The sequence below is a fragment of the Syngnathus typhle genome, linkage group LG4, assembly GCF_033458585.1.
Source record: "Syngnathus typhle isolate RoL2023-S1 ecotype Sweden linkage group LG4, RoL_Styp_1.0, whole genome shotgun sequence".
Taxonomy (NCBI): Eukaryota; Metazoa; Chordata; class Actinopteri; order Syngnathiformes; family Syngnathidae; genus Syngnathus; species Syngnathus typhle.
Window position 1 is genome coordinate 8,814,735 of NC_083741.1, and position 18,106 is coordinate 8,832,840.

At 42.9% G+C, this 18,106-nt stretch overlaps 1 protein-coding gene across 1 annotated transcript; it reads left to right on the forward strand.

The window, feature by feature from the left end:
• The first annotated feature begins 6,728 nt into the window (after positions 1–6,728).
• Positions 6,729–16,098, forward strand: c1qtnf4 (C1q and TNF related 4). Its single transcript, XM_061276294.1, is given in 4 exon segments — positions 6,729–7,312; positions 7,315–7,354; positions 13,147–13,510; positions 14,480–16,098. Coding segments are annotated over 4 exon segments (1,326 nt in total). The 5' UTR covers positions 6,729–7,173; the 3' UTR covers positions 15,263–16,098.
• The last annotated feature ends 2,008 nt before the right edge of the window (positions 16,099–18,106 follow it).

The following is an 18,106-nucleotide window of genomic DNA, read 5'->3' on the forward strand; positions in this document are numbered from 1 at the left end:
TCTTTTTGAGTTTGTTGCAATAAACCCTGGTCTAAGCAGCACGTGGTCGCCCTGCTCCATCTTCCACTCTCGATCCGTGACAGAATGCTCCGACCAACACAGCGACCAGCGCTTGGACCCCCTCCACCACCAGCTTCCGTTGTCCAAGCCACGCCACCAAGCCACGCCACCAAGCCAAGCAACCAAGCCAAGCCCAAGAAACCAAAGCCAAGCCAAGCCAAGCCCAAGAAACCAAAGCCAAGCCAAGCCAAGCCCAAGAAACCAAAGCCAAGCCAAGCCAAGCCCAAGAAACCAACGCCAAGCCAAGCCCAAGAAACCAACGCCAAGCCAAGCCCAAGAAACGCAAGCCAAGCCAAGCCAAGCCAAGCCAAGCCAAGCCAAGCCAAGCCAAGCCAAGCCAAGCCAAGCCAAGCCAAGCCAAAGCCAAAGCCAAAGCCAAGCCAAGCCCAAGAAACCAAAGCCAAGCCAAGCCCAAGAAACCAAAGCCCAGCCAAGCCCAAGAAACCAACGCCAAGCCAAGCCAAGCCCAAGAAACCAACGCCAAGCCAAGCCCAAGAAACGCAAGCCAAGCCAAGCCCAAGAAACGCAAGCCAAGCCAAAGCCACGCCAAGCCCAAGAAAGCCAAGCCGAGCCAAGCCAAGCCCCGTCGGCGCGGATGCTACGGCCGCCACAAATCCAGGCGGCGTGGATCCAGCGGCCGACCCCCGACCCTGTCCCATCGGCGCGGATGCTACGGCCGCCACAAATCCAGGCGGCGGGGATCCAGCGGCCGTCATCCAGTCGGTCTTCGGTGGCGTTGCAGGACCTACGGCCGTGGCCAGATTCAAGCCAGCTGCGCCGGACCCACGATCGTCCATGGCCCCCACCCCACTGCTGCAGCGCGTGCTAACTCTTGCCGCTGCGCACAGCACCGCCTTCCAATTGCCGCTGATTGCGGTCCGGACTTCAAACTGCCACCAATTGCGGCTCTGACTTTTCAAGTTTCCGCCGAGCACGGTTTCGTTCCCCGAGTTGCCACCGAGCGCGGTTCTGTCCCTGAGTTGCCATCGTTTGCTTTTCTGTCCCTGAGTTGCCGCCGTTTGCGGCTCTGTTTCCCCAAGTCGCCGCCCGAGTGCGGTTCATGTCCCCCAAGTCGCCGCCAGAGTGCGGTTCATGTCGCCGCCCGAGTGCGGTTCATGTCCCCCAAGTCGCCGCCCGAGTGCGGTTCATGTCCCCCAAGTCGCCGCCCGAGTGCGGTTCATGTCCCCCAAGTCGCCGCCCGAGTGCGGTTCATGTCCCCCAAGTCGCCGCCCGAGTGCGGTTCATGTCCCCCAAGTCGCCGCCAGAGTGCGGTTCATGTCCCCCAAGTCGCCGCCCGAGTGCGGTTCATGTCCCCCAAGTCGCCGCCCGAGTGCGGTTCATGTCCCCCAAAGTTGCTGCCAATTGCGCGTCAGGCCCCCAGTGTGTGCCGCGAGTGTGGCCCTGGGCCCCTGACCTCCGCTGAGTGCAGTTCTGGTCCCCAAGTTCCTGCCGATTGCGCGTCAGGCCCCCAGTGTGTGCCGCGAGTGTGGCCCTGGGCCCCTGACCTCCGCTGAGGGCAGTTCTGTTCCCCAAGTTCCTGCCGATTGCGCGTCAGGCCCCCAGTGTGTGCCGCGAGTGTGGCCCTGGGCCCCTGACCTCCGCTGAGTGCAGTTCTGTTCCCCAAGTTCCTGCCGATTGCGCGTCAGGCCCCCAGTGTGTGCCGCGAGTGTGGCCCTGGGCCCCTGACCTCCGCTGAGTGCAGTTCTGTTCTCCAAGTTCCTGCCGATTGCGCGTCAGGCCCCCAGTGTGTGCCGCGAGTGTGGCCCTGGGCCCCTGACCTCCGCTGAGTGCAGTGCTGTCCCCCAAGTTCCTGCCGATTGCGCGTCAGGCCCCCAGTGTGTGCCGCGAGTGTGGCCCTGGGCCCCTGACCTCCGCTGAGTGCAGTTCTGTCGCCGCCGAGTGAGGTTGTTTCATTAGTCGCCGCCGCCCGATTGCGGCTCTCTGCCCCTAGTCGCCGCCGCCCGAGTGCGGCTTCCTACCCCTAGTCGCCGCCTCCCGAGTGCGGCTCTCTGCCCCTAGTCGCCGCCCGAGTGCGGCTCTCTGCCCCCCCGCCCCCCCGCGTGCCGTCGTGGGGGATTGGACTTTTGGGACGTCGGGAGCTGTCCCTTGTGGGGGGGTTCTGTCATGCCTCGTCCCCTGTTTTGGTTATGTGTCATCGTTTCTGTGTCCGTGTGCTCGCCCCTCCCTTCCTGTGTGCCCTTGTTTAGAGTAATCACACGCACCTGCCTCTCGTTACCTATGTTGTATTTAAGTTCTGTTTGAGTGTCACTCCCCGTCGGCGCATTGTGTGAGTAACATGTCTCACGGTCACGGTTGGTTTTGTTCCTGTCGTTTGTGTCACAATTTAGTCTGTTAGTCTTGTTAGTCTGTTGGTTAGTCACGTCAGTTCGCCTTGTCTTTTTGAGTTTGTTGCAATAAACCCTGGTCTAAGCAGCACGTGGTCGCCCTGCTCCATCTTCCACTCTCGATCCGTGACACTCCTTGCATCATGTCTACATTCACAGGCAGGCACATGTGTTCTTGTTAGTGTAACCTGTAAATGTGAGATGGAGTCGCAGTCTTGCAGGCATTTTGGGGGCTAGTCTCACAGCACAGGAACAGGCACAGCCTCTACTATATTATCAGCAAAGGATCTCCTAAAATGGGTCTTCAGGGCAATGGACTAGACCATCGCCATTCGACGCACTAGAACTGGCGAGCCGCGGTGCCCTTGTGGTACCGCTCTCGCAGGTACACAATGGACGGTTGGGGCAGGTGGCTTGTCTTGTGCCTGAGCGTGTTGGACACAGAAGATGTTGAAGATGTGTACATCTTGATCTTAATTCTTCTCGGATGGCTCTCTCTGACCCTCACGGTTCTCCATGTGTACCAAATGCCAAATCTATTGCTACTGACATGGTTTGAGAAAATCCCGAAATTAGCTGGAATAGGTTTCACCTCACCCGTGATTTAATTTTTGTCATGCACATTTCAGAGATTCTTTCACCAAGTGGGAACCTTGTCATCATATATATTTTTTAATACAATGATTATCTAGCCATCTCCTGTGTCTCCTCCATGGAGAAAAGGCAAAAGGTAAGATGACAAGGGGCTCCTTGGGGAAATCTCAAGCTCCAAACTGGAAAAAAAAAAAGTGTGAAATTATTACACAGCAAGAGGAAATGTGTGAGGGGACAGACTAAGATAAAAAGGGGATCAGGGAATAGTGTGAAATAGGATGGGATTGAAGTTCAAGGAGAAAGCGAGGGGTGTGGGGAGACGGCGAAATTAAGTGTTGATGGAAGTAAATACAGTCACTGTGGAATGGTGGCCCTCTGGCAGAACCAGATTAAGACCATCACGTCAGCACAGCGAGGTTTGTGCTACCTGCATATCTTTAATCCTTATGCAAACTGTAAGCATGAGACACGCCTACATTTACATCAGGATGTTTCAGTAACTAATACTCCTATTTCTAAAGAACATTAACAGCCAACACCTAATTACTGATTACACAACCAATAGAAACATCGTCATTAAGCCCTAACAAGATTATGCCATCGCAATGAGGAAGCTTTACACATCTAAAGTTTTCAAGTTGTCTCCCATTTTAATTAAACTAATCATGAAGAGGAAAGTTTGTGGTAAATTCTTCCTCATAATTATAGAACTGGTTGTGTTAACTTAGCTCTCTGGATTGTTTTTCACCCTTCTATTTCTTCACAAGGGCACGATTTCATCTACATGTTCAACATGTACCATTTCCAAAGTCATAGGAACACTATTCCGACCCCCCTTGTACTTCAAGGAAAAGCATTCACAGGTTGGTTCAGCAGTGTGTTATTGAGTTTGTATCTATTATTCGTGTTAAAATGAGCCTTAATTTACACTGAGCACAACTACAGTGATCCCTCGCCACTTCACGCTTCACCTTTTGCAAATGCGCTACTTTATAAGTGGGTTTATATATGACAGGAGAACGGCGTTTAAATAAACGCTGATAGCGTGGGGCGAGCCTCTGAGCAATGTGTGTCACTGCAGAAGCACCGGAAGCGCTGCATCAAGCATGTCACGAACGAGGCAGGACAACCATGTGCAACACTGACTATTTAAGGAATACAAAATGAGTAAAAGGGGAAAAGGGAGGCTAGAACCCCAACAGAGTTCCGGTGGCATCTCAATACACAATGCAATTCATCTAATACAACTACCGTATTTTCCGCACTATAAGACACACCTAAAAACCTCAAATTTTCTCAAAAGCCGACAGTGCGCCTTATAATCCAGTGCGCCTTATACATGGACCAATATGGATTCGTGGATGAGGACTTATTTATTAAAGTAAGCTTTACGTGTTTATTTTGTGTGTTGCGTGATATTAACGTTTGAACAACGTTGAGTTATTGATATATTGTTATTGTTTTCACTATTTCGAGTGTTACTATATTGTGATTGCATTAACGTTTGCGCAACGTTGAGTTAATTATTCTATGAGCCTTATAATCCGGTGCGCCTTATAGTGCGGAAAATACAGTATTCAAAATACATCCAGAAGAAGCGAAAACAGGGCGCAGAGCGTCAAAATCAGCAGAAAGTCTGATGCTAATTAATATGAAAATGAAATACATTTTTGTGTCATCTCAAGATTACCACTTTAATGTGTCGGATGTTCCATAGATCGAAGGACCTGAACCCTCAATGAAACAAAGTCTTTTGGCAAATCCTTCTCTATACTGACAAGAAATTTCTGAAATACTTGTCCTTGAAGTGCTTCGCACACATAAGCAGGACTTTGCCCACAGATGTGGGAACTTTGTCCTGAAAATGTTCATTTAACCAGGCATTTCTTCATTCTCACGCTGGGGGACGAAGCAATGAGTTGTGTGGATTAATCTATCCAACAAGGGAACATTGTGATGGCTCCACTTCAGCATCTTTGTGTTGTTTGGATTACAAAAGTCTCTCTCTGTGTAATAAAGATGGCGGCTGTCAGGCGTAAGTACCATCAGACATTAATTCACACACTGAAACAAAGAGGAGAAGACAACCAGTATTTGTTTTACTTGCGAGGAGAACTAACAGAGAGCATTTTAGTTACATTCTCTATCAGTTCTGAGCACTTTCTGTTTTGTCTCCTCTTTTTAATGTTTAGGTTGCCCTGGTTACAAAGGCGCTGCTACATTAAAGGGAGGGGAGTTCGTGGCTGTAACAACGCTGTTCAGCTAATGAATGTAGTGTGGTGCAACCCGACAGGAGCCTTGGCCTTTTTGTTCTGTTCCTCGTCCAAGCCCAATCACTACAGACTTGAGGCCCTGACCTCTCATCTGATAAAAACCATAGAGAGGCTCATCCTACAAGCCCTCCGTCTACTGATGAGCTCTTCGCTAGCCCCCCAACTACAGAGTGGAGAACGTTCTCATCCACTTGCCACACAGATGGAGCAGGGGGGGGGACACTGTGAGGATCATGTTCTTTGACTTCTCCAGTGCGTTCAACCCTATCCAGGCTGCACTGCTGAGAGAGAAATTGGAGAGGGTCATCGCGGACAAGCAGCTTTCTGCATGGACCATCCATTACTTCACAAACAGACTACAGTATGTAAAGTTCCATGGTTGTGTGTCTGATGTGGTAGTCTGCAGCACCGTTCTTTCACCTTCCCTGTTTAGTCTCTCTACATCAGACTGCAGGTACAACTCAGGCCACTGCCACCTGCAGAAGTTCTCGGATGATATGGCCATCATTGAATGCGTACCAGACGGGAGCGTTCATGAATACAGGGGTGTCATCAGTGGCTTTGTGAGCTGGTGTGGGGCCAACGCTCTTAAAATCAATGCCAACAAGACGAAGAAGATGGTCATTGATTTTGGGAGGAAGTCACCCCTCACAGCATGAGTGAACATCCAGGGTAAGGACGTTGACACAGTGGTTGCTTACAAGCACCTGGGTGTTCACCTCAATAACTAGTTGGACTGGACTACAAATACAGAAGGGCCAGAGTCGGCTTCAGCTGCTGAGGAGATAAGCCACCATGTGTTGCAGGCTGAGCTTCTTTTTCATCAATGAATCATAATATTGCTATGGAGATCTGAAGCATTTGTACTTCTCCGACACTGCCTTTTTCTATATCTGTGCAATTAAAAATGTTGAAAAAGAGATGGCATGTGGACTAGAAAATGCATTTTCAGTTTATGCCTTTCTTGCTTATTAATGAAAGGAAGCACCCAAGAGATCTGCTGACATTCCTTCACCAAGATGAATAAGAACACACCTACTCGCTTTCTCATGTCAACTCGACACTGCAGCAAGCATCTACAGGGGTCGCCTCCCCGCTTGGCACATTTGCAGCAGATGCAGGTTAATTTACGTCTTCCGAGACGATAAATAGTTTGGTGATGAAGCTGGAGTTGCGTAAAAATTAAAGTGTTGCTCGGCGAATAATAGTGTAAGATGCAGGGTGTACCGTCTTCCAAACTCAAATGTCTCATGAAACGGATTTTCATTGAGTAGAATTTATGACAACCGTAAAAAAAAGGATGCATATAATTGTTGCAGATGATACCGAGCAAAAATATCTAACTAGAGCAGAGTCCCAGTGCTTGTGGTGGTTTCACACTTCATTATCTTTCATTGTCATTGTGGAGCAGTGCAGCCCACTCTTAAATCTATTTCTGCACGTTGGCCGAAACACAAACAGCACAGCAGTTTGCTGCAAAGGCGCTAAGATGATCAGATGCAAAACAGCGCAACAGTCTGCCAAATGCCTGTAAGAAAAAAAATAGGTTCCGTGCATTTTTATGTGGGAGAAACAAAGTGTCAAATTTAAATGTAGGGAATCCGGGTGGGTTGAATTTCAATTTGCAAATGGATTACTCAGACTTAAAAGAGAGGTAAGATGAAGACAATAATGTCAGGGGGGAGGGCTGGCTACAATATCACCAGCAGCACCAAACAGCAAAGCTCACACACACAGACTGGGTGTATCTAAACTGCATCTCTGCAGTATACGCATTGCACCCCCGAAACCAATCAGATTACAACCCACCATAGCATCTGATAAGCGTGTGAGGGGGGGGGGCGAGTGTAGGTGTGTTAACAGAAGGTACAAGAAGAGAGATAGAGCAGATGGAACAATGAATGATGGCAAAAGGAGGGGAGAGCAGATTGAAGGAAAAAGAGGAGGGTGAGTACGGGGAGAGAGAGCAAAAGAGAGAGAGAAGATTTATCCAAACAGCGTTGGAGGGTGGGAAGTTTCAACGCTACTCTCTGCTTGACGCAACGACCAAGACACAAGGTTATCCCAAACACACACGCCAAGGTGAGAAGACTCCATCATCATCACTGTCATCACCATCCTCATCATCATGTGATGTTTTTGTTTTTTTGCCAAATACGATACGTGATGGCATCCTAGAAAGGTTGGGAGTGCTGCATGCAAGCGGTGAACTCAGCCGCAGCCCAAGTTGAGAGTCTCTGTGCAGAGGAATGCAACGTAAACAGCAACGCACCACCGGGGGGCTTGGCGAGTCCTTTTTGCATCCTGAGAGATTGTCGACACAAATGGGAGCTCACAATAGAATGCGTTTTATAAATTGAATCGAAAATGAATCCTTAGATATGTGTAATGTGCAAATGTTTTTCCAATTAAAGCAGTATCTTGGCGTACAGCGAAGCACTTTGGAGGAAAGTCTGATCTTGTGTATTTGCATTCAACATGCACTTATGCCACATTTCAGCAGAATACATTATTTATCTGCTGTGAAATAGCGATATCTCAACTGGGGAAGGAATGTTTAATGGATGCTCCAATGCAGTCCTACATGTCATATTCAATTCAACAGGGATGAAGAAAAGTGTTATTACAGAGAAAAACAATACGTATGAAAGTCATATGGGGACAGTATCTGTGGTGGTGGTGGTCCACGAGGCAGCAGGAAGCTGTGATGTGAATAAAGCTTAGGTCATGAGCTCTTATCTTAAAATGGGCTTCCATACAAAGGAGATTTCTTTTGTCTGCGGCTGCTCTTGTCTTTTACCATCAGTGTAAGACATGGCTGCTACATAAGATACCGTGTGGACCTCGAATTTATAAGCGGCGCAGGTTTTTGTGTTTGTTAGTGTCTGTGCGTAGTTGTGTTTTTCCCTGCTTTCCTCTCCTGTACTCTGCTGTGTATGCGCAAGGCTGCTCGCAAAAAAAAAATGCAAACCAGTAAGATTGTGAATGTGTGTTTTCACTGTGACCTATTTGCGGGCAGGGTTGTTTGTGTCTTGACACTGAACATTGAGGATTGAATTTCTGTGGATTATGGGCAAAATCCTAAAAAAATAATGAAAATAGAAATAAATAATTACTCATATAAATAAATACAAAATGATCAAATGTACCTTTTTGATGTATTGTTTTTATGTCCAAAATGTGTATCTGACTATTTGCCATCAGATAGGGTTAGAAGTTAAAAAGAATACTTACAGACATAGAAGACATTAGACAACTATGTTGAAAAATTCTTAGACAGAGGCAACACGGGAAAGACGAAACTATTTGTCAAAACAAAGCTCGAAAGTCACAGCGTCTGTGTACTTGCCAAGGAAGTGCAAAGCAACTGTGGGAAGTTTTTAACCACAGACAAACTGCAAAACATGTAATTAAAGTTGAACCATAATCAGTTTGAAGTTCTCACCACATAGATTTTAAATAGTTTCTGTTTAGATCTGTTGTTGATGAGATGCAAGAGAAATTTTCAATGTAAGAGAAATGTGGTTTTAAGGTACAAGAGTTCCTTAAATGTACTTTTATTAATGCTAAATAATTCTGCGGCAATTCTTGATAATTGCTTTTGGCCGTCTGCCCTCTCTGTGCGTGACTCTCTTTAGTTGTATTGGGTAACAGAGGCACAGTGTTGTTATTAATTTTGTTTTCAGGTAGTGGCAGAAGATCAAAAACAGGTTGGATCAGAGTTCTGAGAAATACTTTGTCCTTTGCTCTTGCCTTCGCTGACATTAATTTCATCCCGAGGCTGTTTCTCTGTCTACAGTCAAGCAGGCAGCTGACAGCTCGCTGACAGGTGTTGAAGATGAGACGCAGGGAGGGGGCGAGGAAAAGAGACTAATGAGAGGGGTTGCAGCAGCGGGGGTCTGTCAGTGCACCTCCATATAACAGCCCCCCTAACTCTTTGATACGTCCCAAGAGGCCAGGTCACCCCACCGCATGTACTTAGTGAGCTTTATTAAACATCTTGCGCGCTAAAAGAAAGGAGAAGGGGGTTATCTATTATCAAAGCGTGAATAAATAAACTTAGGGTGGCTTTCAATCAGTTTTTGAAATGAGGTATAATTCATTTTTTTACAAAAATGTCCATTTCAGAGAACCATGCTTTGCTGAGGCTATCTCAAAATATGTCAACATCCAACATTATATAAGATATCACAAAGGCATACTTTTGTCTTTTAGATTGTTCTGGTGTTATTTTAAATTGGAGTTCAAACAGGTACTGGTAAAACCAGTGACTGGACTCCGCTTTTGATGCCCATGCACATTTGAAGTGCTCATTGTTGAGGTTTTTCCAAACCCTCCGTCCTCAGTCTTTTCAACCCTCCTCACTTTGATATCGACCACTCTCACCAGGTTAAGGGCAGCATCAAAACATTGCACTTCCAATTGAAAACTTCCACCCCTCCCTACTTCCCTCATGGAACTCCAAATAGTATTGTTCATTGTGGACAACTTTATACACTGCAGATGAATACAATTATGAAATCACCTTTTTTTTTTTTTTAAATTAAGCATGGCCCTAAGATTTGTGTAACATAACCACAGTGTGCGTGCACACACACGCACACACACACACATATACACACACTCTGCACAAATGAGTTGGGCTTGGCATACTAAAAATTTAGTAATAATTTGCGGACTTGAGATGTTGTGACGTCACCGGAACTGACGTTTTGCACTTGTCCTCTGACAGTTACGGACCAGCTTGTGGAGGGTAGTTGAGGCAAGACTTCTACAGCTACTAGTACTTTTAATTTAGTCCCCGGAAAACTTTACTGACTGACTGACTGACTGACTGACTGACTGACTCACTCACTCACTCACTCACTCACTCACTCACTCACTCACTCACTCACTAATAAACCTATTCAGGTTGTGTTTATCCAACAGGCACAAAAATTCCACTTTCAAGGTTTTCGGTTTCTAAGCAACATCTGCCCCCCTGTCAGAACTACATTCTGTATTGACCTTCAAACAATTTACACTACAGTCTTGCGATGCATGACAAACTTGACAGCCACTTCCCGTTTATTACCATAAAATGTATTTGACAATGAAATACAGTATGACCATAACTCATCAACAATTCATGTTATTTTGACCTGAAGCCAGCTGGGAAGACATTGTTGTGTTATTTTCCATTACAGAACCTGTAAAATGATTATATTTGTAGCAAAGTGTGATTTCTTCATTGTTTTTTTTGTGAAAAGCTCTTATAAAATTTAAAGGTATAATACATTAGATAGACTAATTGTAAACCTCAGCAAACCACGCACTGTATAGTTACGCCTTATCGGAAACTGATGCTTGCCAAAATTGAAATTCATTTAGTGGAAGCTCCTCCACCCTCGTTCCACTTTATTTATTTATTTATTTCTTTTCGTGCTCTTTTCATCTCTGCTTCTACCATCTATTGATCTGTCTCCAGAGCTCTATTTTTAGACACGTAATGCATCTCAGGGAGCTACTGGGAGAAAGAAGACAGATGCCACCGATACTGTGAGGTGGCTGTGTATTTGATAGCAGGTTGATAAGACTTCAGATGTCTTTTTGAATGTTTTTTGACTTTGGCGCAAAGCCGTGAAGAAGCCCATACACACTCATATTGCTATGTGTTGCATGTCCTTGTGTTTATGTTCCGGGCAGCTTCGAGTGACAGAAATATTCTAAGATAAGGCAGTTTTCACAGTGGATTTAGGGATTTGATCAAATCACTCCAACTTCACATTCAGAACCAACACAAGGTCATTCTATGCTATGCTGACTTTGACATGGAGCAGAAAGTGGTGCAAACAATGTGAATTCAAGCGATTAATATCGTATTATTAGGCACAGTTTCTATGAACAGGTTTATTTTCAAACAAGTCACACTGCGCTATAGGGCACATTATCTTAGTGAAGCTGTATGTTAAGTCGTCTATCATTAGAACACCCAATAATTCCGATGAATTGCATGGAACCAGACACCTTAAGTTGTTTATGGTGTGGTGTCTTGCAAAGATGAATACAGATTTGCGTGACAAAGCTACATAGAGTACACTAAGTCAAAGTGTGGACTGACTAGTTAGTCCGCATTTTGAAACTAATGTCATTATGCTGCGGAAGAATGTCACAGGTTGAAATACAGCAATTTGTTCAGGAACACAATGTTCTACTGGCCCAGCCTCTTGCAAACTACAAAATTCAGTAGTACGCGGCTCCTGGGCTGGTGCTATGGCTAGTGTCCAAAAAGACGAGGAAATTGGCTACCCTTTAGGCTTCAAGTCATTCTTTGGATTCTAAAGAAAAGATGACTCAACGGACAAGACACGTGCAGTTTGTAAATCCTGCCATGCGGTGATCAAATATTCAGGGAGCACAAATCTCGCCGCACATTTAAAGAAAAAACACGACATCAAAGTTCAGTGTTAAAATAAGCACTACTACAATACTCTTGTCATTTCCTAAATAAAGAGTTTGCAGTACCTTGTTGATTTTACGTATGAATTGTTATAAATCAGGAGATTGTTCTATATTTTTTATTTAAAAAAATATATATATGTATCGATCATAGAGCACTATATCGTGATGTATCGTGAATGAATCACAGCAGGCTTTAAGATATCGGCAAATATCCTATCGTGATTCTTTGTATCGATATGATATCGTATTGTGACAAAACCCGCGATTTACACCCCTAGTAAATTACACTTGCCATGGGCACCCACATACCATTACAGAAGCTTGCACTAACAACAATCCAGTTGGATTTTTGCCTTTTTGGCTCAGAGGATACAATGTCCATGATTTGCAAAAATACACACTTGTCCGCTTAGTTGATCACAAATGAGCATAGGCCCAGAGAACGTGGCAGCGGTAATGATGTAATCTCATAATTTCTTGCAAAAATGTAAATGCTGTTTTCAAACTGGTGGACTTGCACAATTGTTCACAAAGTTGACGGTTCACTAAGCAGTGAACCTCGCCCTATCTTTTCCTGAGTACAAACCCCTTTTGGACATGCTACTCACCTAGTCTTGACATTCACCTGATCATCTGTGGAATGTTAAGTAGTTAAGTGGTAGTCTTGCATCTCTCCAACAACGAACAACATATTCAATGTAATTAATTTAAATGAATGAATGTCAAGGATGCAACGCTAATCTAAAATTTCATTTTGCTTTTTGACACTGAATATGCATCACAAACTGATTAAAGATTACATTTATTTTTATTACAGAACGATTGCTCATGCTATACTGTACAATACTAAATTATAATGTTATTTTTAAGACAGAATTAAAACCTGCAACCAGAACATACTGTATTAATATTAATCTCCATGGAGTGCTTTAAACTGCTATCCTCAGATTTTTAACCAGGTTTTGGTTGCTTGGCAACAGATATATTGCAGTCTGTAATTCACAGCTTTCACACATCTTGCATTGTAAACAGCAGCAATGAGACTATCTTAAGAGTCCTATACCACAGTATTTTCCCCCCAATGATCTTTGATATACTCTGATCACGTTTACATAATTTGGGATGGATATTTTACATTTTTCAATACCTGTCATGTAAAAGGATTAAATTTCTCATCAATATTCAACATGTAATGAAACGTTCTGCCTTTTTACGCAAAACATCCTTCCAAGGTCAATAAAGTTGCAAAATTCCAATTTAAATAATATCTGTAATATTCATATTAAGGATCCATATGCAAATAGTATATATTGGTTGTACGTTTTGTTTTTTGCTGTGCTGCCACAGTCAATAGTAATTTACTGTCAATTGAATTAAAAGTGTATTTATTGATTGATTGATTTATTGATTTTTTTTATTACACATCTGTTCAGAGATAAGATGCTGATCTCAGCAGGCATGCTGATTGGCCTGCTGTGCATGAGCCATGAGAGCGCTGTGATGGGTTTTGCTCGACTCCCAGACAACACTGAACTACGGTCAGCTTTCTCAGTCGCACGGACCAACAGCATGGAAGGGGGACCCAAGATGACGGTGACCTTTGATGCAGTCTACGTCAACATTGGTGGCGATTTTGACCCAAAGACTGGCTTGTTTCGCTGTCGCATCCCTGGGGCCTACTACTTCTCCTTTACAGTGGGAAAGTTCCCTCATAAAGACTTGTCTGTGATGCTGATGAAGAATAGAAATGAGGTGCAAGCCATTGTGTATGAAGAGAATGCTGGAGAGGAGAGGAAGGTAGGTCAGCGCTCTGGCACTGCAGCATAGCAAATTTGTGTATAAAGCACACTGCTGCGCTGAAGAGGAATGCCAAGTGAAAAGTCTATGTACAAATGCACACGCATAAGAAATGTGCTTTCACTCGGGTGCCTTTAAATACTTTAGAATTTTTTCAGTTATAGAATATATATTTGTTGCAATCCTTAGAGATTAGCTGAACACTCAGTATATTCATTCATGGCCCAAAGGATTCTCTCGCAGTGAAAAAATCCTCATGAATATAGACCATTCTTAAATAGATATTTTATGCTATTATAGTCCAGAGAACACAGGGATAACGTCTTGGTGCTTTCCTTTTTCTATTACAGAGTACCTGTAGAACAGTAGAAATTTTGAAAAAAAAATTAATCAATAACTAAAGGGGTACTCTCGTTAAGTGTTTATGAGTTCTGGAAAACACAGCATACTATGAGGGGAAAAAGCAATTTCAATGATCACGAACGCCCTAAAAAAATACCTTAACACGTATGTATGTAATTGTAATCTTATAGTACAATAATTAGAGTAAGCTATATTTGTGAATAAAATTTGCTTTGAGTGCAACGTGCAAAACTAAAAGAAACCTCCTTCATATTGTGTACTGCATTAATAATTATGTAATCCTGTTTTCAGAGATGCATTCAATATTATCATTAACAAATATGATCTTTAGTGTTGTTTTTTAATTAAATATACAAATCAAAATGTAATTTATATGGAAGGAGCTCACCTTTTCTCCTTGTTCAAATTTGGTCTTTTAGTTCTTTGCATAATGTAAATGCACCTCCACTTTAGTCCTTCATTCTTCTCCATTCCAAACATTTTTAGGCTGGGAGCAATAGAGGATGAAGTTGCTTTACCCTTTATCAACGGCTAGATGTATCACAAATAGTTTTGATTGATGGTTGATTTGAAGGAGACTTCCCATGCAAACTTTGTTTCCTTTAGGTACAGAGCCAGAGTGTCATGCTGCAGCTGGAGTTTGGTGACAGCATCTGGCTCCGCCTCCATGGCGACCCTCGCTATGCCCTCTATAGCAACACTGGACACTACACTACCTTTAACGGTTACCTCATCTATCCAGAAACCTACGACTACCAGACAAATCGCCCGCAGCAGGACCGCCCTGCTTACAACTCCCAACAGCCTCAAGAGCAGAATAGTAACCAGGCCACAGTGGATGTCGGATCTGATCTGAAGAACATAGTGGGCGAGAAAGAGCCGCATCAATATGATGAAGAGGACAGAGAGGACGAGGAAGATCCACGATCTGCTTTCTCAGTGGGTCGCACTCAGAGTATAATAGGAGAGAATCAAGCCGGTATGCCACAGCACCAGCCGGTCAGCTTTGACACGGCGTTCGTTAACATCGGTGAGGACTTCAATGTGACAGAAGGGATTTTTATGTGCCGTGTTCCTGGCACATATTATTTCTCCTTCAACGTGGGCAAGCTTCCCCAGAAGACGCTCTCCGTCAAGCTGATGAAGAACCACTTGGAAGTGCAGGCAATGATCTATGACGACAGCCACGGAGAGAAAGCGCTGCAGAGTCAGAGTTTGATGCTCTCGCTGAAAACGGGGGACACAGTGTGGCTCTACTCCCACCAGAGAGATGGCTTTGGGGCGTACAGCAACCACGCCAAATACATCACCTTTACGGGCTTTCTGGTGTACCCAGACTTGCCTTCCACTAGCACCATCAGTCAGTTGCATGCAGAGAAGAAGCCCTAGCCACAGCATTTTGGCTACAAACTAAATGTCGAGGGTGGAATTCATGCAAAATAATGAATGATTCTTCAAGGCTCCTCCATATTTTGTCTTCCTGTGAATTTCCTTCGGTATGCTACAGAGAACGGATTGAAAACGGATGTGAATTTCCGAATTTTCCAGCCTCACGAAATGAGATCTAACCCCGCTCCGCCCTTTGATTGCTAGCGAGGGGTTGAATATGTAATGAACATGATCATTGTCTTTAGACCTCATAGACAAATTGACAAACATGGCTGAATTTACTTCAAACTGTTGGTTAACGTCACTGAATGGTGTGTCAGATGTAGTCCTGTAACTTTACTTTGATCAATCATAAGAAATATGAGCCAACCTTTTAAAGGGAAAGTCAAGTCTTTAAAATAGCATGTTCTCTGCACCCCCACTAACATGTTCTGAGTAATGTTGTATTTGTGGAATATTAATTAATCAGAAAAACCCACTTGTTTTTACCCATCTCAAGGGGCGGCCAGTTTGACTTGTATTGTCTCTTGAAAATGACATCATAGTGCATGATGGTTCAAATAATGACCGTCACGGCTCACGTGTTTTTTTGGGTCGGGTCAAGTGATGTTCACAAGCTGCGCCCTTAGACAATGTGATGTGATCATACTCCACAAACGCAATATCAATCAAAATACCGTGTTTAGACCAGTGGGGGCACATAAAACACATTGTAAAGTTTTATTTTTTACTTAAAAGAAAATGTTTGTTCTACTTTAAATGAATCTGTCTCATGTTTCTGATTGTAAGTATTCTTTCTAATTCTATTTACCGAATTATTAAAAGACAATACTGGACTATTTTGCTGTTGTTGACATAATTGCTCATTCCCATTTCAAAGCATCACTCACACTGAAAAAGCCACAAGGGCAGTTGAGGACAAAACTAACTTTCTTTTAAGGTTTAGTACAAACACCATATCCATCCCATATGTGCTGTTGACCACATGCCAGCACTGAGCCTGAAGGAATGGGCAGCATAATTAGATTTCTAATTCTGGCAGAGTGTAATTTATTCTTAAAATGAAGACCACTATGGGGAAAATTAAATTTCCTCTTCAAGGCCACTTTGATATGCATGTCGGTTTCATTATACACTGTGGGGAGAAACATGATGCCATTGGAAATTGAGATTACCCTTGACATTATGAATTTATATAATGTATGCTTTCTGAGAAGGCCATGATATTTTTCTGATTAAAACTTTTCTAGTTTTCATCACACTCATAGTTAACAGGAATGCAAATTATGAAAGAGGTCGCTTTATATAGGTGCTTTACTGAAAGACTTTTCAATAGATGGAAATTAAATCATTTATTTTCATTAATACATGAATACTTTTAGAAAATACTATTCAGGTCTGCACTGTCAATACTTTATTCCAACTGGTTCGTCGCCATTCAATGCCCCACTTAAAACCAGAGCTCAGATAAAAGCAGTCTCTATCAACCATCCCTCAACTACTTTTGCAATATACTTCTATATTGACCCGTTTCAAAACCCACCTCGTTAGAGTGCAAAAATGTTTTGCATATATTTGAGGTTTTTTATATATCCCTTTTCAGTTTGCTATGGTGCAATTTGAATTTTTCACATTTGTCTGAGAGTAATGGAAAAACCCAGCGACTTTGGATGGTAAGATAATGACTTTGTAGTAACAGAGTGGTTTAAGAGCACGTGTGCACGTGTGCACGTGTGCACGTGTGCACGTGTGCACGTGTGCACACGTGCACGCCTACACACGCACCAATTGCAAGCCCTGGCCAACCCACTGAAAAATGTTTAGCTTTGCACTTGAATAAATCTTTTGTACATATAGAATGGTACATACAGACAGACACACATATACATGCAAACAAATAAAGTCTCTTAGCCCTAACATTTATTTTGGTCTGACACATGCAATAAAAATGTATTACATGATGAGTGTCAGTCTCCCAGTAGACCGCCATCCACCTCAGTGGTGTTGATAAGCATTTTTCGAAAGGATACTTTGACTGTGTATGTCGCAAGCTGCAGCTCATTCATTTGTGTGTTGCCTTTTCGTTGTAATGTTTTCAGCTCCAGACACATAGAAATCACAGTTGACAATGGTTCTTTGTAAAACTTCCCACCACTACCCAAACTTGGAACATTTATGGAAAATCTTAATTAATCCATGGTGTGAAGTGACTTTGTAATTCTCATCTGAAACTTCCAGTGGTAGTATGAGATGTGATGCATGCATGTAACTGAAAAGTCAATGAAGTGGAAAAAGACTGTTACTGTATTATTATTATTATTATTATTATTATTATTATTATTATTATTATTATTATTATTATTATTATTATTATTATTATTATTATTATTATTATTATTATTATGCAACCATCCATTTTCTATACAGGTTGTCCGACCTCATGGGGGGTCGCGATTAATATTATTATTATTATTATTATTATTATTATTATTATTATTATTATTATTATTATTATTATTATTATTATTATTAGTTTTATTATTATTATTATTATTATTATTATTATTATTATTATTATTATTATCCTGCTATTCCTTACATATTTTCTATCCATCCCTCACCATGTTCCAAAATAATCATGCCTTCCAAGTTTCTTCATTTAAAAAATTAAAACTTTTTTCCTAAATGTCACACTATTGATTCCAAAATTGTCATCCTGAAATTCACATTTGACATAAAACATTTACATAATTATTGTGTGTTTGAAAGTTTCAACATTGCAGAAATTTATATAGACAACTGCATTCCCTTATTAATATTAATATTATTATTACATATCAAAAG